Source organism: Ascidiella aspersa, chromosome 8 (genome assembly GCF_963924565.1).
Source record: "Ascidiella aspersa chromosome 8, kaAscAspe10.2, whole genome shotgun sequence".
Taxonomy (NCBI): domain Eukaryota; kingdom Metazoa; phylum Chordata; class Ascidiacea; order Phlebobranchia; family Ascidiidae; genus Ascidiella; species Ascidiella aspersa.
The window spans coordinates 14,237,604-14,263,271 of record NC_139454.1 but is presented as its reverse complement, the minus strand read 5'-3'; the positions used below and the strand labels follow the sequence as shown (position 1 = coordinate 14,263,271).

Below are 25,668 nucleotides of genomic sequence, written 5' to 3'. Positions count from 1 at the left end.
TTATGATAGTACGTATAGTATTTGACCAATATTTGACCTATTTGACGAGTATTTGACCGGTCAATTGATCGGATTTTATTTGACTGGTCAAATGCCCAACCCTAGTAGAAAGTAACGCAAAAAAATAAAAATCTACAAATACCTCATATCGCAATGCATATCATATTATTTGGGTTAAGGTGCGGGTTCGAGTTTGGGTGGGTCAAGCATTAATATATTTATTATTCATAAAAATGCTTGACCCACCAAAACACAAAGCCGCACCTTAACCCAAATAATATAAGTTACTTTCTATGTATTCAAACAAGAAAAAACGCCCCAAAATATCTTGCTTATAGAACCAAGCAAATCAAACGGGTTGGCGACCCATGGGTTGAGAAACACTGCGACCTGAAAACCCGAGGTATTATTTTAAAAGTCAGGAAAACTATAGTGCCTACATATCTTAAATCGAAAGTTGTGGGACTATATAGGGCGCTCTTTCACTATTGTACGTGAAAAGTTATGCAAAAAAAATAATAATAATAATACCGCATACCACAACGCATATTGTTTGGGTTAGGGTGCGGGTTAGCGTTTGGGTGAGGGTGGGTCAAGTAATATTATGTTTATTATTAATAATAACTTGACCCACCCTCAACCAAACGCTAACCCTAACCCAAACAATATGTGTTGTGGTATGCGGCATTTGAAAAAAAAAATTTTTTATTAATTTTTACGTACAATAGTGAAAGAGCGCCCCCTGATGCCTGTCACTGCAGACCAGTGGTTCTCAACCCTTTTTCTTTCGTGGCCCCATCATTTACGTTCCAAAAAATTCTGTGGCCCAATAAATTTTAATCAAAGAAAAAACTGTAAAATAGGTTTAGAACAAAACATAGCAGAACATATTTCAAAACAGATTATTTATTCAACCGTGCATAAGTTAGACACTTTGACTGAACAATAAATTTACATTCCTTTTTAATTCCTCCCCAAGCCATTATTTCTGTAAAATTAAATATAGTGACACAAATGAAACTAAATCTAGCTTTTTTAATTGGTCTGTTGCCCACCTGAAATGTTCTTATGGCCCACTGGTAGTGGTAGAGAAAGTGTTTCTCAACCTTTTCACTTGGGGGCGCACCTAGAGACGTATGCATTTAAATGACTTAGAATTAGTAAGCAAAAATATTTGAAAAGCTTTTAGAGATAGGTCGATTTAAACCTCTCAAAAATATAAGTTTGTTTGCATTATTATTTTAGGTAAATGGTCTTTTCAACACGACCGGAATGTTTTTTATTCAACTTCATGAAAAAATATACATTCATTTTAGTGTTAGGTTTGTGATGTCCAGTGAATTTGTAACTGTGCATTACTTCACCGCATATTTAATTTATTTTAATGATTTTTTCAGTGCCTGTATATCACCATCACTTGAAGTAAATTGGGTTGCATATGAAGCAAGCGGGTCGATTATGAGCCTCTTTTATGTCTTTTTGCCTAATGAATCAACCTCACTCCTTCAAGGTAGATTGTCTGAGTCTGATTAGAAATCCACACCAATTTTGTTGGCTGGTGTTTAGCAAGCCAGCAAAAGCCGGCAAGCCACACAACCTGTCTGTGTATCAACTGGCGACCAACTGGTAAAAATATTTACAGTATGAGAATAAAATGGGTGGGCTTGCGGGTGTGATTAATATCCTACGGCTAGAAGTTTTTCTGGTAAACGGCCTCACGGCTCAAACCGGTGTTTTTGCAATTTCTATCAGCACCAAAAAGCGAGCAACAGCAACACATTTCAAAATACGCAATAGCCTACGATAAATTCCATAGTATGTAATAATACATTAATTATTACTTATGACGCTACAGACACTCCAGCACAAAAGGAATTGCCGTCGTGAATATAACACGGCGGCTGCTTTTCGCATTATACCCGAAAGGTTGCTATTTTTTAACACAATTGACTTTTGTTAAAAAGTGCTTCATACGATTTGAGCGAAATGAACATGAACAAGGCAATAAGTCACACGAGTTGTAGCTTTTAGCAACACATTCAAGAACAAGGTGTTTTCTTCTGTCGATAAGTCAACGAACGACAGGCATTTTGTTGTTGTCTCTTTGTCTCGTTCATGTCCTTCCGTCACACATGATGAAAAACGTGAAACTGTGAAAAACATAAAAGAAAGGAGGGGTAGTGATTTGTTCGGAATTAAATTCTATTGAATTTTAACATTGAGCAACATCTACTTATAAATTTGCATTTTTTTTTAATTTGCACAATTCGTTCAATGTAAGTTTTAATATAACGACGCATCACAAGAAAATACGCTTTGAAGTTGCTGCTTATTCAATATTGCTTTCTTCAAAAGGCAGGAAATGGGGTTTTCCTAAAGTTGTGAGTTGAAAGCTAATGTTTCGCGTGTGGATAAATCATTATGCTTGATACGAGGTATTTTAAACTCGTGTGTAAACGCGGCTGCGTATGATCAGAGAAAAAACAGACAAAACCCCAAAACGTACCAAATGTTTAAAAGAATTCGGAAATTTATCACGAAATTATTTCGTGCACAACAAAATTAAGTCGTGATTCACAAGCTTAACGCGTTGATTTCAAACTATTGAGATCCAATCACAAAAATTAGGCTCTTTTAAAATTTATCAAAAGATCGTGCGATCGACGTAGCTTAGACTTGACTTCATAGACATAGACTATACATAATTTGCGAAATGCAATACATAATGGTTTAACAAAAAGTCACATAAAAACAGTTTACAGACCTTTCGGTCGGTAATTTTACTTATTTATTTTTAAATATTTTTAAAAGTATAATAGCTTTTCACCTGATAAACTAGGTAGAATCAGTGTAGCATTTATCATGCAATATTACTTGATATTGGCTAATTCTACGTCACTATACACGTGACCGTTGTCCACTGACGCGTGACCGAACGCCGAATCGTGCGCTTTGATCGTTTCGCAAGCTATTCTATTATATACGTCTTACTGATAGCGGCTTGAATCACCGCTCTGTTTATCATGTGTTTCTGAGATTTGTTAATATACTCGACGGGCAACATCTACTGAGTGAAGTGTCTTTGCCTAGAGTACAAGAAGTTAAGGACAGGTATTCTAGCGGCCTGCTCCTTTGGAGTCGGATTAAGAACTTGTAAGAGTCTAGGCAGCCGTCGGCACTCGTCTTCAGAGCCAGCAGCCTTCTTACCCCTAACTAAACACCCCGATTCGCCACATCAGTTATTGTGAAATCCATGATTCCAAGCGGTTGTTTCTTTAGCTTTGCTGATGCTATGAGTCGTCTTAACGTATCGTTCGACTAAATCAATTCTTCCAAACGCTGGCTTCTTGCTGGTTCCAAACACAATAGTTTTCAGAGTTCGTTCGACGACTTTTCTTGTCCATAAGAAATAGAGTTCTTCCTCACTCGATGGCAACAATTTGATGCAACGTTGGTTGAATTATGAGAATCATTAATTGTCTTTTTGCCTAATGAATCAACCTCACTCCTTCAAGGTAGATTGTCTGAGTCTGATTACAAATCCACACAGTTTTTGTTGGCTGGTGTTTAGCAAGCAAGCCAGAAGCTGGCAAGTGTAATGATTTATGTTTCTATTGTTAACTCTGATTTCTATGGTATTTGCTTCTGTGCGTTTCTCCTTTCTTTTCCTTGCCTCTCTCCGTAATTATCATTATACGTCCCGCGTCTTGTTGCATTCTTTCTCTCCCTTTATAACTCGTGTAACTTTCCTATGCTTCGTCAGTTTCTCTTATTGGGTACTCTTTTATATTCGTTACTAATAACGTTCTGCAGAGACCGAACAAGAAGATGAAGAAGACAGCACAGAGAAAGAAGAGTAAAATCAGGATCTCATGCTAGGGGGCCAGAATAACGCACCCCTAATATCTAATAGTACCCCCGATCCAGGGGGGAAAAAGCGCACCACAGTGTTTTCATAATAATGTTTCACACCCAAAAACTCAACCCCCCAACTTTTAAAGTAAACTAAAATGGAGACCAACTTAAAAATCGCAACTTTTAATGTCAACGAACTAACCGATAAGACCAAACGCCACGCCATTTTTTCCTACCTAAAAAAATCATCTATAGATACTTATCTTTTGCAGGAGACCCACTCGACACCACAGGTTTGAGGACTCCTGGTGTTGCTTATTTTAATTCAGCTCCCTCTATTTGACATGGAATTTCTATCAGAAAACATTGAGAACCATGAACTAATTTCGCATGGTAGACTTGCCATATCTTAGTAAATATGTGGACAAAATTTAAGTGCAAATTTTTACTGGGGTCATGGGTAACTGGGATATTTAGAGGACCCCACTTTTTGCTTTTTTTTTCGTTTCAACCCATGTTTCACAATAAATATTTTCCAACCCCTTTAATATTTTGTACTGAAATTTTCGCAGTTAAGAGATAATCCTGTAAACAACACTTCTACCAATTTTTAGTCAAATCCAAAAATGGGGTCTTGGCGAGGTTACAAAATTAGGGGAAAATTTTAGCCGAGTGCTCGGAAAGGCCAACTTTGGATGTCTATGACCTTTTAGAGTGACAATGTAAACTATGTTTTTTTTTTAATATTTGGTAGAAGTACTATCACCTGTAAAAAAATTGGGCTGTTACCTTATTTAGTTTAACAGTAATAGGGCGTCAAACATGGTCCAAAATAGAAAAATTGCGCCCCCTCGGCAGACCCCCAAACTAAAAGCTTTATAACTCTGGCGTTTGTCGACAAATTACGCTCAAATTTTGCAGGTGTTCATTATATAGGATAGTGAAAAGGTGTGTAAAGTTTAAGGGAAACCGGAGAGGTTGAATTTCTTGACTGTGTGAATTGACACGGAATGGCCCACCAGTGGTTCTCAACCTTATAAGTGTCCTGGCTACCTTCCATTAGCACTTAACACTTTGTGCTCCCTTTGCTCATGAATTCGAAAAACACTTTAAATACATCATAAGAGAGGTCTCTGGACATAACGCAAACCAAAACAAAATGGTTTAACTGGCTAAAAATTAAAATATAACATGCCTGTTGCCCCCTGAATAATTCTCCGTGCTCCCCCTGGGGCCCAAAGGACACGGTTGAACAATGCTGTCTTTATTATTATGTTTTTTATTTCATGAAACAAAACCATTTATTTGAATTTTTTTTATACCTAGTTAATAAATTTTCAGTTAGTGAAAATTTGAAATTGATAAAATTAATAAAAAAATGTACCCAGTTGTCATATTAATGCAAAATTAAGGCAATTCTAATCATCGAAAACAAAAAAAAAATAGTAGTCTAAAACGAATATTTATCATGTAAATTTTAGAATATTATATCTAGAATTATATCAAAACATTTAAATCTAGATGAAAATTATCTAAAATAGCAACCATGTGTCTGGTCAAATTTATGCGGCTACCTGATCCATATCCCTGGTTTTATTAGGTTTGATACGATGGTATTTGCTATAATCAATTTTATAACATACTGTGTAAATTGAAACCTCAGGTAACAGGCAGTGGTATAACCATAACCTCTACACTATCAACAAACATAGTTAACAAAATGTCTGCGAAGTTTCATACTTTGTGTTATTTCTTGTATGTATTTGTTTTTCTAGAACTTTATACAATATGTTGAATAGAAATATTTCAGCCAATGTGTTATTGTATGTCTTTACTATAGTTGTATGTAAAGTTGCAAAAGTCAGTGTATTAACACATTTTTTGGTCACTTTTTATTGTATTATAAAGTGCTCAAATTTGAAACCTAATTACCAATTACTAATTGTAAAATACCAAGAACCACTTTAGAAAGTCAAAATACTATGTTGTCTAAAGATTATTTTGCAAACATAAACATTGAAAAAAAACTGCAGAAAGCTTCGAAAAGTCTTCGGAAGTCATAAACTTTAAATGCAAATTTCATATAGAAGAAATAATCACATAGTGTTTTAAGCGTCATTTTTGAAACTAGCACCCCAACAAATGGGGGAATAGCATTTTACTACAGGCTTTTGCTGCAAAATAAAGCCTCCAGAGAGATGATAAAAGCACTCAATAATTAAAAAACGACCTATTTTCACATAGTGGTCAAATATTCAAATCAAAAAATCTTCGAAACCGCTTATCACAGAACCCTCAAATTTGTTGCAATCTTATTAACTGTTTAAAATATAAAGAAAATCTAAGAACATGGGTTCCGGCCCTTTAAATTAGACATGGAATGACCCAATAATAAATTTTAAAGAAGAAAGCCGAATATGTTAGGTTTTAAAGTTTAACTTTATGAGTACCAGATTATAAACCCTCAAACCCGTTTGAGGCGCAATTAACATCGCATCGCCGTGAACGTGGAAAAAGCAGTAACTTTTATCGTATGACCCACCGGTGGGTCACAACACAGTAGCCAAATTTTCTGCAAGACCCACTGGTTGATCGCATAGCAGTGAACGTGTTAAAGATGACTCAAGCAATTTTCACCTTTTCACGGGTTACAGTTTAATCGCTTCTTACAGTATGTTTCATCACTTATTGTTTTCCATTCGGTAACATTTGGTACATTTCAAACCTTGGATGAAAAAAGCCGAAAAAGCCAAACGCTAATTAAATAAAGTCAAAACACATAAAAGGCTTTAATAATTACTATAAGGTAATTTGTGTGATAATAAATAACCTTTAAGGTCCAAGTTTATGTGGTAAGGTAAAATGACAAACATAACACGTTCACAACATACCAAACAAAATGAAAATTTTGATCTTAGGAAAAGCTCAGTTATCCTATACCTTTAGGCTGAAAATGTAATATTTTTTGTCAAGTTTTTTATTGAAAAATACTTTGATTTGATGAGATTACCCTAAAGCGCAGTGTTTCTCAACCTTTTTGCTGTCTGCTAAAAGTAATAAAGCGGGGCTTTGCTAACTTGGTCCACTTCACTTAACTGTTTGAGGGACCAATACTTTAAATTTAAGTATGAGCCATTTTCTTTGTATTGCTTGCGATTTTCCCAAATGTGTGAAATATTGGGGCTCTTGCGGTTCGATATGTAGAAAGTAGGGTTGGCAAGTCTGTCAATTGACTGGTCAAATGCGGTCAATTGACGGCACTTTATTTAACAGGTACTCGCATTTGATTCAAATGTTGTAAATTTGTTAAGGGTTGTTTTGAGATTTGAGTTTTTAATAGAATCGATTGTAACTTTTTTTAATAATTCAAATATAAAATGGTGGTTGTTTTGAGATTTGAGTTTTTAATAGAATCGATTGTAACTTTTTTTAATAATTCAAATATAAAATGGTGGGGTTTACCTGATGCAAACACATGTTCTGTGGTAATAACGAAGTGTTTGGAATGACAAAGTAGATTTATGTTGTTTAGAATAAATGCACTAGGGTTGGGCATTTGACCAAATATTGTCCTATTTGACGAGTATTTGACTGGTCAATTAACCAAATTTTATTTGACTAATCAATAGCCCAACCCTAATGCATTTATTCTAACAAAATAAATCTACTTTGCTATTACAAACACTTTGTTACTACCACAGAACATGTGTTTGCATCAGGTAAACCCTATGATTTTATATTTGAGTTCTCTAAAAAAGTTACAATCAAGATTATTGAAATCTGAAATCACAAAACAACCCTAAAAAAATGTACACTATTTGAATCCAATATAAGTATTTGACCAGTTAAATAAAGTGTGGTCAATTGGCCGTATTTGACCGGTCAATTGACAGGTTTGCCAACCCTAAAATGCACTATATGATTAATCGCGTTTGTCATAAAAGGAAACACTAGTTGGGATATACCACAATCTTAGGCTAGTTAGGAATTTAGAAGAACCAAATCCCTCGTCTCTACTGGACCCTGGTGATGATTTAGAAAATTCAGATAGTGCAAAAGTTCTGAGGAGAAAATATTTTTTTACTGATGCATTTACTTGTTAAATTTTGTTAACTTGGTGCAAAGAGATTATAACCATGAGGACAAACTCTCACTTTTGCCTTTTTTCTTTTGCCTTTAAGCAATGCATTCTACTTTCGACAGCCGTCACGGTCTGATTCACAATAAGAAAAACATCATCTTTTCGATTTAAGCCTGTTATAAAAATGTACGCTTTTGGCGTAATCTGTTGTTTAATGACCCCTAGTCCTAATTTAAACCGTTTTCTGTTTACAAAATTGACTTGGTAGGACAGGCAAGGTTATCACAAGTTGCGTGACACTTTCTTAGGACCCTACTGTACATTTTTGAAAGGTGTATTACTGTTAAAATGTACGCGATTGAGCTATGTCGTTGATTTCGGGGCTCTTTCCATTTGGTACGTAGAAAGTAACGCAAAAAACGGTCTACAAATGCCGCTTAACGCAACGCACATCATTATTTTATTATTAATAATAATGTTTTACCAACCCAAACTCAAACCCGCACCGTAACCCAAATAATGTGCGTTGCGGTATGCGGTATTTGTTGACCTTTTTTGCGTTACTTTCTACGTACCAAATCGATGGAGCGCCTTGGTTACCACTTCTAGGCGTTAAGATTTATGTGAGGAATTGCCTTATAAATTAAATTAATACCACTTCGTTTGTTGTAAATTTCAAGGTGCCGAACTCATTAAACTTAACTATATGGCGGTGTTAATTAACTCCTTAATGTAAATGATATAGGTATTTTGCATTGTACACTGCACAGAGCCTATTACAGAAAAAGCAACTTTTGGTAAACCAAACCCATAAATGATTTGGCTTTAGTGTACAAATTTTAGTAAAAATTGTAGAATTCCAAATTTGATGAGTGTGCCGCAAATTAAAATTCTTTTTCGAGGGCGTCGCAAAAAAAGTTTGCGAACCACTGCCTTAAATTACTATTGGAATACAAATGTATCTATTTCTATATTACTGTTTAAGATCCCAAATTTAGCGGTGGGGCGCAGTGGTACTATGCAGCTTGCGAAAAAAATTTTGAAGTGCAAATTTTGTCTGTCCCTTGGTGGTAATTAAGCTTAAAAATTAGTAATTTGCCAGCTTTTCTTACATAAAGTAAGTTGGAATAATATTTGGTTGTATACCAATTTAATTTAAATAAACAAATTTGCTGTACTTGGTAAATGGTAGCGGCCATTGCTCATTTAGGAAATGTTCTTTACGCAATATATACTTATCCTAAAGAATACTTTCCATACAGTAATTTTTCTTTAGTATGCCGTGTTCAGTGCGCAAATTAAATTTATGCCGTACTGCTGCTCTAAATAGTCTTCTATATACCTGTTCCAGTGTTACAAATTAAGACACATTCAAATTGATACCATAAACTAAAAAGTAATACCAAATTCTTTGAAAACATCGTTTAAACCAGCGGTTCCCAACCTTTTTGGTGCCGTGACCCTTTTATAACATTTGCCAAGTTGCGGTGACCCCAAGGATAAAATTAGTTGGGTTGATCCTCCTTCACTGCACTTTTGGAGCTAACTAGTAGGCTACTAGGCTATATATTAATTTTGACTTCTAAATAAATAAACAACACAACAAATCAACTTATAAACACAACAATTTGTTCAGTGAGAAGGCTGTGCTTGCTTCTTTTTAGCCAGATCTTCAATCCTTGGAGCAGTCTTTGCAAGAGCACAACGCAGATCATCTTCTGCATCAAGTCTGCTCCTGTATTTAGATTTTATAACCAACAAGCTTAAAAAGCCTGTTTCACAAAGGTATGTTGTTGGAAAAGGAAGAATCAGGTGCAATGCGATCTCAGACAGAACGGGATATGACTGCAAACTCTTGATCCAAAATTTGGTAACTGACATTGAAGAAAAATCAGTTTTTGCTGCATCACTGGTAATGAGTTCAATGAACTCCTCTTGTGCATTCTCAGGAACATCTTCAACTCTGATGGTGAATGGGCTTCTAGCAAGTGCAAATGGTGTGTCAGGTAAATTAGGAAAATATCTTGAAATTTCTTCTTCAAGAATTTTGAAGTGTTCTTTAACAGAAAGTATTGTTCTATTCATTGTTTCCTGTTCAATATCATTTTCCTCAAAGAAAGCAGATAAGTTCGGCAACATGTAAATTCTATTTTCATCCAATTTTTTTTGCCAAAGTTGAAGTTTCAACTTGAATGCTCGGATCTTTGCTGACAAATCTAGGCATGTTGCATTTGGTCCTTGGAGAGACAAATTTAACTCATTTAAGATTGCAAAGATGTCAACCAAGTAAGCAATTTTGTGAAGTTGGTTTTTGTCGCCGAAAAGTGCTTCAAACTGTGGTTTAGATTTTTGATTAAAAAATGTTTTCAATTCATCACGAAGATCAAAAACACGTTTCAAAACTTTGCCTCTGGACAACCATCTCACACTAGTGTGAAATAACAGAACATTATTGGATGTATCCAACTCACTGCCAACTTTTGAAAATAGGCGGCTGTTTAAAGCACTAGCTTTTACAAAATTCACGACACTTACAACGCTTTTCATTGTATCTTGGAATTCTTGTGGCAAAGTCTTCGTTGCTAACACTTGTCGATGAATCATACAGTGAGTTCCGATGGCTTTCGGTGATGCATTGATTACCAAACGTTGAAATCCAGACCTACATCCCAGCATTGCTGGAGCACCGTCTGTGCAAACACCATAAACATTTTCCCAAGGAATGCCATGATTTTGCAGAAATGATCCAACTGTGTCAAAGACATCGCGTGCAGTAGTTGTCGTTTCAAGTGGTTTGCAAAAAAGAAACTCATCTTTGAAATCACCTTCATAAATGTACCTCACGTAAACCAGTAACTGAGAACAGTTTGCCACATCTGTTGATTCATCAAGCTGGATACTAAATATTCCAAGTGGAGCTGATTTCATTTCCTGGATTACTTGCTCCATAATATCAGCAGACATGTCGTCTATTCTTCTACTGACGGTGTTATTAGACAAGGATATTGTATTCAGTTTGTTACCATATTCAGCTCCAAGCATAACTCGAACAACGTCTTTGGTTGCTGGCAGCAGCAACTCCTCGGCAATGGTGTGAGGTTTCTTGGCTTTGGCGATTCTGAGAGCCACCAAATATGAAGCTTCAATGGCTGCCACATTTTGCTGTTGGTACTTGCCCCCAGAATCCAGCCTGTTTTTTTTGACACAATCAGCTTTGTTCTTAAAATACTGGACATCCTTGCCCGCAAAGTTTGGATGCTTAGCGTCAAAATGGCGTTTCATTTTGTTGGGCTTCATCGATTCGGCTGACATAATTGTGTTGCAAATGACACATTGTGGCTTTTCAATTCCTGCGTCAACTACGAAAGTAAATCCATACTTCAAAAATTCCTCACAATATTTTCTTTTCCTAGGCCTAATACTTGTCTCTCGATTCATCATGGGAAATCTGAAATTTTACAAAATAAATTTTAGTTTATGGCGCCCGTTATTATTAAACTCTTTCCAACGGGTACTTTTTTGCTTTTTTTAAGTCTAGCAAATGTTATCAGTCGCTTTTGAAAGTTCTGTAGGCTAGGCTAGCTATCGTAGGCTACCTATGGTTGATGCCGGGAATTCAATAGTAAGCCTACACTGGCTTGCCTAGGCTATCAACTGATGCAAAAATAATAGTCTAGCTCTCAACATGCTTCCTGGCTGCTCAATGTTTGAAGATTTAACTTTTTTTCTCACAAATATCAACAAAAATCGCGACCTCAAGTCCAACTTTTGCTTAAATGCATTTCAGCAATCAGCAATTAAATTGTTATTTTCATGGTAAAGGCCTTTGTGACGTAATGAATTACCTGAAATCAAACGAGTAAATTCTGTAATTTTTCATGGCCGCTAAACTGCCGTTAAAATCTTGCTTTCCGAGCATATTTGCCATTATTAAACGAAAATCCTGTAATGAGGCCCAGGGTGTTCTGGTTTGTCTAGTACTCTAGTAAAATCGCGATGCGCTCTGCGGTGAGCTGACCATTGTTAAGAGTTAACTTTCTAAATTTCTAAACTAATGAAATTCTAAACTTTTCAGAAGGCCTCAGGTGACCCGAGGCAAATTGTCAGGCGACCCCAGTTGGGGTCGCGACCCACAGGTTGGGAACCGCTGGTTTAAACGAAAATTTTTTGCACCTTGGTTTGCTGTATGAAATATTTAACTAGCAAATATTATTGGTGGTGTGCTGTTTGTGCGAGTGAAGCAAGCAATTACCATTTGTAAGGTAGTTACATTTGGAATCAGTAGTTACCAGATGTCACTGAATTCAGTTAATAATTTTGCAAATTATATTATATTTGATTGCTCAGTATTGGAGTATGTTATTATAATGTTAAACTTCTCCACTTGGTTTATTTTTATAGAACTTGCTCATATTTACTAGTATAATAAGAACACATATTATTCGTCTGTAACTGTGATTCAGCCATTCTGGGATTATGTTGGACATTGCTTAAAGACATATCAACAGTACACTGGAAAAAAAAAATATATTCAGTCTATTCCTCAAAGATACAACAAACCTCTGGTAAGATTATTGTGACAATGAGATCATAGTGTAAGGCAAACCATTATGGAATAGAGTATCTATTTTACTTATAAACAAAACTTTAAACTGCTAACTGTCCATGGGTAAAGTTTATCTAGTTTAGGGCTACCCAAGTTTTCAGGCTGTGACCTCATTTATTATATTAAACTTTTTGACCCACTAGGTTTAACAGTTTAAAAAATAACATTTCTCGATGACTGTCTGCTTTGGCATGCATTTATTGAAGTAATGTGCGTTTCATAATTTGCCATTAACATACCAAACAGAAAAAATAACAATTTTATGAATGTAGCACTTTGTGTAAAATTTAACTCCATGAGCAACCCCCAGTTTGGAAAGCCCTGGTCTAGTTATACAAAACTTCCGAGTAATTTTACCAATGTTTTGTTTGTGTATGTTACACTGTTTTTCTATTATTCAGGTTGGAAAACTGATTGGGGACCTCTACTTAAAAAGTTCTGGTCACAGAATGAGCAGATTATTATTTAAAGAGTAAAATAAATTCCTTCAAATTTTCCCCCCTTTGACCATTTGTTGTTCTGTAAGAAGCCTATTAATTAATGTGAAACTTTATTCTCTTGTAGATAACATATGACACTGCTTTACACAAATTCCTACTGGTAATTGTTTGGGCTTTTCAGTGATTTTGATTTTTTAAGTCAGGGTTGTCCAAGGTTGCACAGTATTTCTTACATATTCTTTACGGGCCACAAAGCAGACTATACATGCGTGCCAGGAGCAGATAAACGATTTTCGTTTGTAACTGTCGAAAGATATATAAACTGCACAAACTTTCTGCTATCACCAAATTGTGCACAAATAAAATCGAGCGATAATAACTTTTTTGCCAAGTGATAGTAAACTGGTTTGTTTAATGGTGTAATCGGAAAAATGTAACCCTAACCAAACCATTGCAGGATGCTCGCTGATTGTTGGTCACTTATATTTCTTTAAAATAAACCCTGTACGCATTACAATAATTCAACAGTGCTTCGCGAGCCACAAACAACGATGTCGGGCCTGGGTTTTGGACCACCCTGCCTTAAGTAATCAATTTTTGTTAAAAGAGTCATTATTTTCCTACTTATTGGTACACCTTATATGCAAACTCAGGCAAGCAAAACAAAATAATGTTTATTTAAAATTTATTTGGTTAAACGTGGTAAGAATCAATCAATTTAAAGAATAAATAAAGTTCTTTATTGACACCAGATTCCAGAGGCCACTTCAGTATTGTTTTCGTTTTGTCTAGTACCTGGTCAACAGCGTCTGTATGAACACAATTTATCGACCAATACATTGCAAATGTTTTTTTATAATTTTATTAAATTATCTCTTTGCACTGATTTAGTATATTTAAATTTCAAAGTGTGTATTACAAAGTAAACGTTTTGTTTTATATGAATAAAATATTTATAAATTTTTACTTTGTCGTCAAAAGAGTTGTTAAGTTATTACTTATTCTGAATAAATTTCAGCAAATAAATTATAGACTCTAAAAGTATAGTGGCTTAATTTAGAGTAAATAAAAATATCCACACAGAACTAGGTAGCATATTGTACAGGTTTGAAATCAGGAATGCTGAGTCGGCCTCGAGGAGTCGGTTTGTTTTGCTGGAGTCGGACTCGGGACTCGAGTAAGACCATGTAAAACTACACGAGTCTCTAGTCTGAAATGCGCAGTAAACTAATATGACCACCAACTGAAAATTGTAAAGGTGGAATAGCATGTGGTGGAATATTTTCCAACCATGTATTATGAATGAGTTATACGACACCCCTATAAGTGGTAGCTAAATATCCATGTAATTTTGGTTACGTAAATTGGCGGAATACAGGCTGTTTAGTCAGGGCCGGACTCGGGACTCGACAAAATGCCACATTTAACTGGAGTCGGACTAGGGTTATTTTTAACCGACTCCGCAGTACTGTTTGAAATAGATATTTTTTGTCATTTTCAATGTAAGTTTGCGAAAAGTATTTTTTACCTCGAGTGCTTCTCATCTTTTCTCCCTTATAGCAAAAGTTTGGAGCTTACTTGCTGGAGGTTGTAGTTGAATATATCAAAGCCCATGTATAGAAGTAAGTGACATCTTGTAAACAGCTTAAATATATATATATCTTTATTCAGTTTAAACTTGATTGGATAACTGGTTGTAAAAGAATAAAGATTATTATTACATTTAATTTCAACAGATTAGAAAGCTGCGTAATCTGGTGATTTCCTTTTTTAAATGAACAATATTACTCACTAAATTTGTGTTCACCAAACCCTATCCACTAAACTGGTACCAAACTGTGTAATGTTAATATTTCTTAACACCAAAACTAAAGAATAATTGAATATATTACAAGATCCCTACTCTAATTTGCTTTAAGTGTTTTACTGTAATGCTAAAATAAACGAAACTGGGGCAATAAAAATAACTTTAAACAATATTGTAATATTTTGTTTATTGTACTTATTGTACTATATAAGCGAACACAAAAAGTTGTACCAAAAGGCTTACTAGTAATAATAAAAAAATGTAAATTCCTCTCCGGCACCCCGGTTTGGAACCACTGGTCTACTCTACAGCAACGCGTTGTACGCTTCCGCAGTCATTAACTTGACGACGTTGGCGCGCCAACGAGTGTGTTACCATATTATATACCGGTAGTACTTATGGTCAGCTGATATTGTATGCCCTTTTTTAAGTGCGTTTACACGAAACTCGACAATGAAAGTTTGACACCTAATTCAAACATAACTTTTAAACTGTCAGAAATGTCGAACCTTAATATATATAAGCTGGTTGCTCCAAAATTTTACTTAACCAACATGCAAGTCAAGCCCAGTTGTTTACGTTTTACTATTATGCACTAGAGCGGAACGCTGTCGAAAGTAGAACAATGTGCTACGTCACAGTTTGTCCTCATGGTTATAATCTCTTTGCTTGGTGGTTGTAGTAATAGCAAAAATTACTACAATATGAAATACTTCTATACAGTATTGTTTGCAAGATGGGCATGGTTTTGCAAATATTCTTATAGATAGTCAAAAAATAATTGTTTTACAAACCATAGTACTTGAGCCAAAACGTTTATAAATTTATTTAAAGTTAAAGTTTATTTTTAACTTTAATTGCATTATGATAGTATGTATAGTATTTGACCTATTTGACGAGTATTTGACCGGTCAATTGATCGGATTTTATTTGACTGGTCAAATGCCCAACCCTAGTAGAAAGTAACGCAAAAAAATAAAAATCTACAAATACCTCATATCGCAATGCATATCATATTATTTGGGTTAAGGTGCGGGTTCGAGTTTGGGTGGGTCAAGCATTAATATATTTATTATTCATAAAAATGCTTGACCCACCAAAACACAAAGCCGCACCTTAACCCAAATAATATAAGTTACTTTCTATGTATTCAAACAAGAAAAAACGCCCCAAAATATCTTGCTTATAGAACCAAGCAAATCAAACGGGTTGGCGACCCATGGGTTGAGAAACACTGCGACCTGAAAACCCGAGGTATTATTTTAAAAGTCAGGAAAACTATAGTGCCTACATATCTTAAATCGAAAGTTGTGGGACTATATAGGGCGCTCTTTCACTATTGTACGTGAAAAGTTATGCAAAAAAAAATAATAATAATACTACCGCATACCACAACGCATATTGTTTGGGTTAGGGTGCGGGTTAGCGTTTGGGTGAGGGTGGGTCAAGTAATATTATGTTTATTATTAATAATAACTTGACCCATCCTCAACCAAACGCTAACCCGCACCCTAACCCAAACAATATGTGTTGTGGTATGCGGCATTTGAAAAAAAAAAATTTTTATTAATTTTTACGTACAATAGTGAAAGAGCGCCCCCTGATGCCTGTCACTGCAGACCAGTGGTTCTCAACCCTTTTTCTTTCGTGGCCCCATCATTTACGTTCCAAAAAATTCTGTGGCCCAATAAATTTTAATCAAAGAAAAAACTGTAAAATAGGTTTAGAACAAAACATAGCAGAACATATTTCAAAACAGATTATTTATTCAACCGTGCATAAGTTAGACACTTTGACTGAACAATAAATTTACATTCCTTTTTAATTCCTCCCCAAGCCATTATTTCTGTAAAATTAAATATAGTGACACAAATGAAACTAAATCTAGCTTTTTTAATTGGTCTGTGGCCCACCTGAAATGTTCTTATGGCCCACTGGTAGTGGTAGAGAAAGTGTTACTCAACCTTTTCACTTGGGGGCGCACCTAGAGACTTATGCATTTAAATGACTTAGAATTAGTAAGCAAAAATATTTGAAAAGCTTTTAGAGATAGGTCGATTTAAACCTCTCAAAAATATAAGTTTGTTTGCATTATTATTTTAGGTAAATGGTCTTTTCAACACGACCGGAATGTTTTTTATTCAACTTCATGAAAAAATATATACGTTCATTTTAGTGTTAGGTTTGTGATGTCCAGTGAATTTGTAACTGTGCATTACTTCACCGCATATTTAATTTATTTTAATGATTTTTTCAGTGCCTGTATATCACCATCACTTGAAGTAAATTGGGTTGCATATGAAGCAAGCGGGTCGATTATGAGCCTCTTTTATGTCTTTTTGCCTAATGAATCAACCTCACTCCTTCAAGGTAGATTGTCTGAGTCTGATTAGAAATCCACACCAATTTTGTTGGCTGGTGTTTAGCAAGCCAGCAAAAGCCGGCAAGCCACACAACCTGTCTGTGTATCAACTGGCGACCAACTGGTAAAAATATTTACAGTATGAGAATAAAATGGGTGGGCTTGCGGGTGTGATTAATATCTTACGGCTAGAAGTTTTTCTGGTAAACGGCCTCACGGCTCAAACCGGTGTTTTTGCAATTTCTATCAGCACCAAAAAGCGAGCAACAGCAACATATTTCAAAATACGCAATAGCCTACGATAAATTCCATAGTATGTAATTATACATTAATTATTACTTATGACGCTACAGACACTCCAGCACAAAAGGAATTGCCGTCGTGAATATAACACGGCGGCTGCTTTTCGCATTATACCCGAAAGGTTGCTATTTTTTAACACAATTGACTTTTGTTAAAAAGTGCTTCATACGATTTGAGCGAAATGAACATGAACAAGGCAATAAGTCACACGAGTTGTAGCTTTTAGCAACACATTCAAGAACAAGATGTTTTCTTCTGTCGATAAGTCAACGAACGACAGGCATTTTGTTGTTGTCTCTTTGTCTCGTTCATGTCCTTCCGTCACACATGATGAAAAACGTGAAACTGTGAAAAACATAAAAGAAAGGAGGGGTAGTGATTTGTTCGGAATTAAATTCTATTGAATTTTAACATTGAGCAACATCTACTTATAAATTTGCATTTTTTTTTAATTTGCACAATTCGTTCAATGTAAGTTTTAATATAACGACGCATCACAAGAAAATACGCTTTGAAGTTGCTGCTTATTCAATATTGCTTTCTTCAAAAGGCAGGAAATGGGGTTTTCCTAAAGTTGTGAGTTGAAAGCTAATGTTTCGCGTGTGGATAAATCATTATGCTTGATACGAGGTATTTTAAACTCGTGTGTAAACGCGGCTGCGTATGATCAGAGAAAAAAACAGACAAAACCCCAAAACGTACCAAATGTTTAAAAGAATTCGGAAATTTATCACAAAATTATTTCGTGCACAACAAAATTAAGTCGTGATTCACAAGCTAAACGCGTTGATTTCAAACTATTGAGATCCAAGCACAAAAATTAGGCTCTTTTAAAATTTATCAAAAGATCGTGCGATCGACGTAGCTTAGACTTGACTTCATAGATATAGACTATACATAATTTGCGAAATGCAATACATAATGGTTTAACAAAAAGTCACATAAAAACAGTTTACAGACCTTTCGGTCGGTAATTTTACTTATTTATTTTTAAATATTTTTAAAAGTATAATAGCTTTTCACCTGATAAACTAGGTAGAATCAGTGTAGCATTTATCATGCAATATTACTTGATATTGGCTAATTCTACGTCACTATACACGTGACCGTTGTCCACTGACGCGTGACCTAACGCCGAATCGTGCGCTTTGATCGTTTCGCAAGCTATTCTATTATATACGTCTTACTGATAGCGGCTTGAATCACCGCTCTGTTTATCATGTGTTTCTGAGATTTGTTAATATACTCGACGGGCAACATCTACTGAGTGAAGTGTCTTTGCCTAGAGTACAAGAAGTTAAGGACAGGTATTCTAGCGGCCTGCTCCTTTGGAGTCGGATTAAGAACTTGTAAGAGTCTAGGCAGCCGTCGGCACTCGTCTTCAGAGCCAGCAGCCTTCTTACCCCTAACTAAACACCCCGATTCGCCACATCAGTTATTGTGAAATCCATGATTCCAAGCGGTTGTTTCTTTAGCTTTGCTGATGCTATGAGTCGTCTTAACGTATCGTTCGACTAAATCAATTCTTCCAAACGCTGGCTTCTTGCTGGTTCCAAACACAATAGTTTTCAGAGTTCGTTCGACGACTTTTCTTGTCCATAAGAAATAGAGTTCTTCCTCACTCGATGGCAACAATTTGATGCAACGTTGGTTGAATTATGAGAATCATTAATTGTCTTTTTGCCTAATGAATCAACCTCACTCCTTCAAGGTAGATTGTCTGAGTCTGATTACAAATCCACACAGTTTTTGTTGGCTGGTGTTTAGCAAGCCAGCCAGAAGCTGGCAAGTGTAATGATTTATGTTTCTATTGTTAACTCTGATTTCTATGGTATTTGCTTCTGTGCGTTTCTCCTTTCTTTTCCTTGCCTCTCTCCGTAATTATCATTATACGTCCCGCGTCTTGTTGCATTCTTTCCCTCCCTTTATAACTCGTGTAACTTTCCTATGCTTCGTCAGTCTTTGTCAGTTTCTCTTATTGGGTACTCTTTTATATTCGTTACTAATAACGTTCTTCAGAGACCGAACAAGAAGATGAAGAAGACAGCACAGAGAAAGAAGAGTAAAATCAGGATCTCATGCTAGGGGGCCAGAATAACGCACCCCTAATATCTAATAGTACCCCCGATCCAGGGGGGAAAAAGCGCACCACAGTGTTTTCATAATAATGTTTCACACCCAAAAACTCAACCCCCCAACTTTTAAAGTAAACTAAAATGGAGACCAACTTAAAAATCGCAACTTTTAATGTCAACGAACTAACCGATAAGACCAAACGCCACGCCATTTTTTCCTCCCTAAAAAAATCATCTATAGATACTTATCTTTTGCAGGAGACCCACTCGACACCACAGGTTGAGTCAACCTGGGCTGCTGAGTGGACTCCTGGTGTTTCTTATTTTAATTCATCTCCCTCTATTTGACATGGAATTTCTATCAGAAAACATTGAGAACCATGAACTAATTTTGCATGGTAGACTTGCCATATCTTAGTAAATATGTGGACAAAATTTAAGTGCAAATTTTTACTGGGGTCATAGGTAACTGGGATATTAAAAGGACCCCACTTTTTGCTTTTTTTTTCGTTTCAACCCATGTTTCACAATAAATATTTTCCAACCCCTTTAATATTTTGTACTGAAATTTTCGCAGTTAAGAGATAATCCTGTAAACAACACTTCTACCAATTTTTAGTCAAATCCAAAAATGGGGTCTTGGCGAGTTTCAAAATTAGGGGAAAATTTTAGCCGAGTGCTCGGAAAGGCCAACTTTGGATGTCTATGACCTTTTAGAGTGACAATGTAAACTATGTTTTTTTTAATATTTGGTAGAAGTACTATCACCTGTAAAAAAATTGGGCTGTTACCTTATTTAGTTTAACAGTAATAGGGCGTCAAACATGGTCCAAAATAGAAAAATTGCGCCCCCTCGGCAGACCCCCAAACTAAAAGCTTTATAACTCTGGCGTTTGTCGACAAATTACGCTCAAATTTTGCAGGTGTTCATTATATAGGATAGTGAAAAGGTGTGTAAAATTTAAGGGAAACCGGAGAGGTTGAATTTCTTGACTGTGTGAATTGACACGGAATGGCCCACCAGTGGTTCTCAACCTTATAAGTGTCCTGGCTACCTTCCATTAGCACTTAACACTTTGTGCTCCCTTTGCTCATGAATTCGAAAAACACTTTAAATACATCATAAGAGAGGTCTCTGGACATAACGCAAACCAAAACAAAATGGTTTAACTGGCTAAAAATTAAAATATAACATGCCTGTTGCCCCCTGAATAATTCTCCGTGCTCCCCCTGGGGCCCAAAGGACACGGTTGAACAATGCTGTCTTTATTATTATGTTTTTTATTTCATGAAACAAAACCATTTATTTGAATTTTTTTATACCTAGTTAATAAATTTTCAGTTAGTGAAAATTTGAAATTGATAAAATTAATAAAAAAATGTACCCAGTTGTCATATTTATGCAAAATTAAGGCAATTCTAATCATCGAAAACAAAAAAAAATAGTAGTCTAAAACGAATATTTATCATGTAAATTTTAGAATATTACATCTAGAATTATATCAAAACATTTAAATCTAGATGAAAATTATCTAAAATAGCAACCATGTGTCTGGTCAAATTTATGCGGCTAGCTGTTCCATCTCCCTGGTTTTATTAGGTTTGATACGATGGTATTTGCTATAATCAATTTTATAACATACTGTGTAAATTGAAACCTCAGGTAACAGGCAGTGGTATAACCTCCACACTATCAACAAACATAGTTAACAAAATGTCTGCGAAGTTTCATACTTTGTCTTATTTCTTGTATGTATTTGTTTTTCTAGAACTTTATACAATATGTTGAATAGAAATATTTCAGCCAATGTGTTATTGTATGTCTTTTCTATAGTTGTATGTAAAGTTGCAAAAGTCAGTGTATTAACACATTTTTTGGTCACTTTTTATTGTATTATAAAGTGCTCAAATTTGAAACCTAATTACCAATTTCTAATTGTAAAAATAAGAACCACTTTAGAAAGTCAAAATACTATGTTGTCTAAAGATTATTTTGCAAACATAAAAATTGAAAAAAAACTGCAGAAAGCTTCGAAAAGTCTTCGGAAGTCATAAACTATAAATGCAATTTTCATATAGAAGAAATAATCACATAGTGTTTTAAGCATCATTTTTGAAACTAGCACCCCAACAAATGGGGGAATAGCATTTTACTACAGGCTTTTGCTGCAAAATAAAGCCTCCAGAGAGATAAAAGCACTCAATAATTAAAAAACGACCTATTTTCACATAGTGGTCAAATATTCAAAAAATAAAATCTTCGAAACCGCTTATCACAGAACCCTCAAATTTGTTGCAATCTTATTAACTGTTTAAAATATAAAGAAAATCTAAGAACATGGGTTCCGGCCCTTTAAATTAGACATGGAATGACCCAATAATAAATTTTAAAGAAGAAAGCCGAATATGTTAGGTTTTAAAGTTTAACTTTATGAGTACCAGATTATAAACCCTCAAACCCGTTTGAGGCGCAATTAACATCGCATCGCCGTGAACGTGGAAAAAGCAGTAACTTTTATCGTATGACCCACCGGTGGGTCACAACACAGTAGCCAAATTTTCTGCAAGACCCACTGGTTGATCGCATAGCAGTGAACGTGTTAAAGATGACTCAAGCAATTTTCACCTTTTCACGGGTTACAGTTTAATCGCTTCTTACAGTATGTTTCATCACTTATTGTTTTCCATTCGGTAACATTTGGTACATTTCAAACCTTGGATGAAAAAAGCCGAAAAAGCCAAACGCTAATTAAATAAAGTCAAAACACATAAAAGGCTTTAATAATTACTATAAGGTAATTTGTGTGATAATAAATAACCTTTAAGGTCCAAGTTTATGTGGTAAGGTAAAATGACAAACATAACACGTTCACAACATACCAAACAAAATGAAAATTTTGATCTTAGGAAAAGCTCAGTTATCCTATACCTTTAGGCTGAAAATGTAATATTTTTTGTCAAGTTTTTTATTGAAAAATACTTTGATTTGATGAGATTACCCTAAAGCGCAGTGTTTCTCAACCTTTTTGCTGTCTGCTAAAAGTAATAAAGCGGGGCTTTGCTAACTTGGTCCACTTCACTTAACTGTTTGAGGGACCAATACTTTAAATTTAAGTATGAGCCATTTTCTTTGTATTGCTTGCGATTTTCCCAAATGTGTGAAATATTGGGGCTCTTGCGGTTCGATATGTAGAAAGTAGGGTTGGCAAGTCTGTCAATTGACTGGTCAAATGCGGTCAATTGACGGCACTTTATTTAACAGGTACTCGCATTTGATTCAAATGTTGTAAATTTGTTAAGGGTTGTTTTGAGATTTGAGTTTTTAATAGAATCGATTGTAACTTTTTTTAATAATTCAAATATAAAATGGTGGTTGTTTTGAGATTTGAGTATTTAATAGAATCGATTGTAACTTTTTTTAATAATTCAAATATAAAATGGTGGGGTTTACCTGATGCAAACACATGTTCTGTGGTAATAACGAAATGTTTGGAATGACAAAGTAGATTTATGTTGTTTAGAATAAATGCACTAGGGTTGGGCATTTGACCAAATATTGTCCTATTTGACGAGTATTTGACTGGTCAATTAACCAAATTTTATTTGACTAATCAATAGCCCAACCCTAATGCATTTATTCTAACAAAATAAATCTACTTTGCTATTACAAACACTTTGTTACTACCACAGAACATGTGTTTGCATCAGGTAAACCCTATGATTTTATATTTGAGTTCTCTAAAAAAGTTACAATCAAGATTATTGAAATCTGAAATCACAAAACAACCCTAAAAAAATGTACACTATTTGAATCCAATATAAGTATTTGACCAGTTAAATAAAGTGTGGTCAATTGGCCGTATTTGACCGGTCAATTGACAGGTTTGCCAACCCTAAAATGCACTATATGATTAATCGCGTTTGTCATAAAAGGAAACACTAGTTGGGATATACCACAATCTTAGGCTAGTTAGGAATTTAGAAGAACCAAATCCCTCGTCTCTACTGGACCCTGGTGATGATTTAGAAAATTCAGATAGTGCAAAAGTTGTGAGGAGAAAATATTTTTTTACTGATGCATTTACTTGTTAAATTTTGTTAACTTGGTGCAAAGAGATTATAACCATGAGGACAAACTCTCACTTTTGCCTTTTTTCTTTTGCCTTTAAGCAATGCATTCTACTTTCGACAGCCGTCACGGTCTGATTCACAATAAGAAAAACATCATCTTTTCGATTTAAGCCTGTTATAAAAATGTACGCTTTTGGCGTAATCTGTTGTTTAATGACCCCTAGTCCTAATTTAAACCGTTTTCTGTTTACAAAATTGACTTGGTAGGACAGGCAAGGTTATCACAAGTTGCGTGACACTTTCTTAGGACCCTACTGTACATTTTTGAAAGGTGTATTACTGTTAAAATGTACGCGATTGAGCTATGTCGTTGATTTCGGGGCTCTTTCCATTTGGTACGTAGAAAGTAACGCAAAAAACGGTCTACAAATGCCGCTTAACGCAACGCACATCATTATTTTATTATTAATAATAATGTTTTACCAACCCAAACTCAAACCCGCACCGTAACCCAAATAATGTGCGTTGCGGTATGCGGTATTTGTTGACCTTTTTTGCGTTACTTTCTACGTACCAAATCGATGGAGCGCCTTAGTTACCACTTCTAGGCGTTAAGATTTATGTGAGGAATTGCCTTATAAATTAAATTAATACCACTTCGTTTGTTCTAAATCTCAAGGTGCCGAACTCATTAAACTTAACTATATGGCGGTGTTAATTAACTCCTTAATGTAAATGATATAGGTATTTTGCATTGTACACTGTACAGAGCCTATTACAGAAAAAGCAACTTTTGGTAAACCAAACCCATAAATGATTTGGCTTTAGTGTACAAATTTTAGTAAAAATTGTAGAATTCCAAATTTGATGAGTGTGCCGCAAATTAAAATTCTTTTTCAAGGGCGTCGCAAAAAAAGTTTGCGAACCACTGCCTTAAATTACTATTGGAATACAAATGTATCTATTTCTATATTACTGTTTAAGATCCCAAATTTAGCGGTGGGGCGCAGTGGTACTATGCAGCTTGCGAAAACAATTTTGAAGTGCAAATTTTGTCTGTCCCTTGGTGGTAATTAAGCTTAAAAATTAGTAATTTGCCAGCTTTTCTTACATAAAGTAAGTTGGAATAATATTTGGTTGTATACCAATTTAATTTAAATAAACAAATTTGCTGTACTTGGTAAATGGTAACAGCCATTGCTCATTTAGGAAATGTTCTTTACGCAATATATACTTATCCCAAAGAATACTTTCCATACAGTAATTTTTCTTTAGTATGCCAGTGTTCAGTGCGCAAATTAAATTTATGCCGTACTGCTGCTCTAAATAGTCTTCTACATACGTGTTCCAGTGTTACAAATTAAAACACATTCAAATTGATACCATAAACTAAAAATTAATACCAAATTCTTTGAAAACATCGTTTAAACGAAAATTTTTTGCACCTTGGTTTGCTGCATGAAATATTTAACTAGCAAATATTATTGGTGGTGTGCTGTTTGTGCGAGTGAAGCAAGCAATTACCATTTGTAAGGTAGTTACATTTGGAATCAGTACCCAGCAAACACGTAACGTTGTTACGACATTCGAAACGTTGTAATAAGGTTGTCTGTTGGTTATTGCTAGAAAAATAATGAAGTAAATGTTTTAAATAGGTCAAATTTTAACGTATTAAATATAACGTCAAAATAATGTTATAAAAGTCGTACAATAAACGTTTTCATGATAACCTTAACATTCATACGTTTTCAAGACGTTTTTTAGACAAAAAAATATAACTTGAAAAAAAAACGTTTTTGTTGCGTGAAACCCAGCACATATTTTGATGTTAACAAACAACGTTTTTTAAACGTTTGACTGAAACGTTGTAAGAAAGTTGTCCACTAGTTAAGGCTTGAAAATAATAGAGTAAATGTTATATCAGGGTAAAAATCTAACGTATTATATATGACGTTTAAATACCGTTACAAAAGTCGTAAAATAGACGTTGTCGTAATAAGCGTAACATGCCGACGCTCGCAGGACGTTTTCAGTCAAAAAATGTGGGTTGTTGTTTCTTGAAAATATA

General features: G+C 35.0%; 1 protein-coding gene across 1 annotated transcript; it reads right to left on the bottom strand.

The window, feature by feature from the left end:
* Positions 1-9,568: 9,568 nt before the first annotated feature.
* LOC146136252 (SCAN domain-containing protein 3-like) lies at positions 9,569-11,864 on the bottom strand. Its single transcript, XM_083396191.1, has 2 exons — positions 11,782-11,864; positions 9,569-11,384 (listed from the first exon to the last, which is right to left on the bottom strand). Exons 1-2 carry the CDS (start codon positions 11,862-11,864, stop codon positions 9,569-9,571), a joined length of 1,899 nt encoding a protein of 632 aa, XP_083252317.1.
* Positions 11,865-25,668: the final 13,804 nt, after the last annotated feature.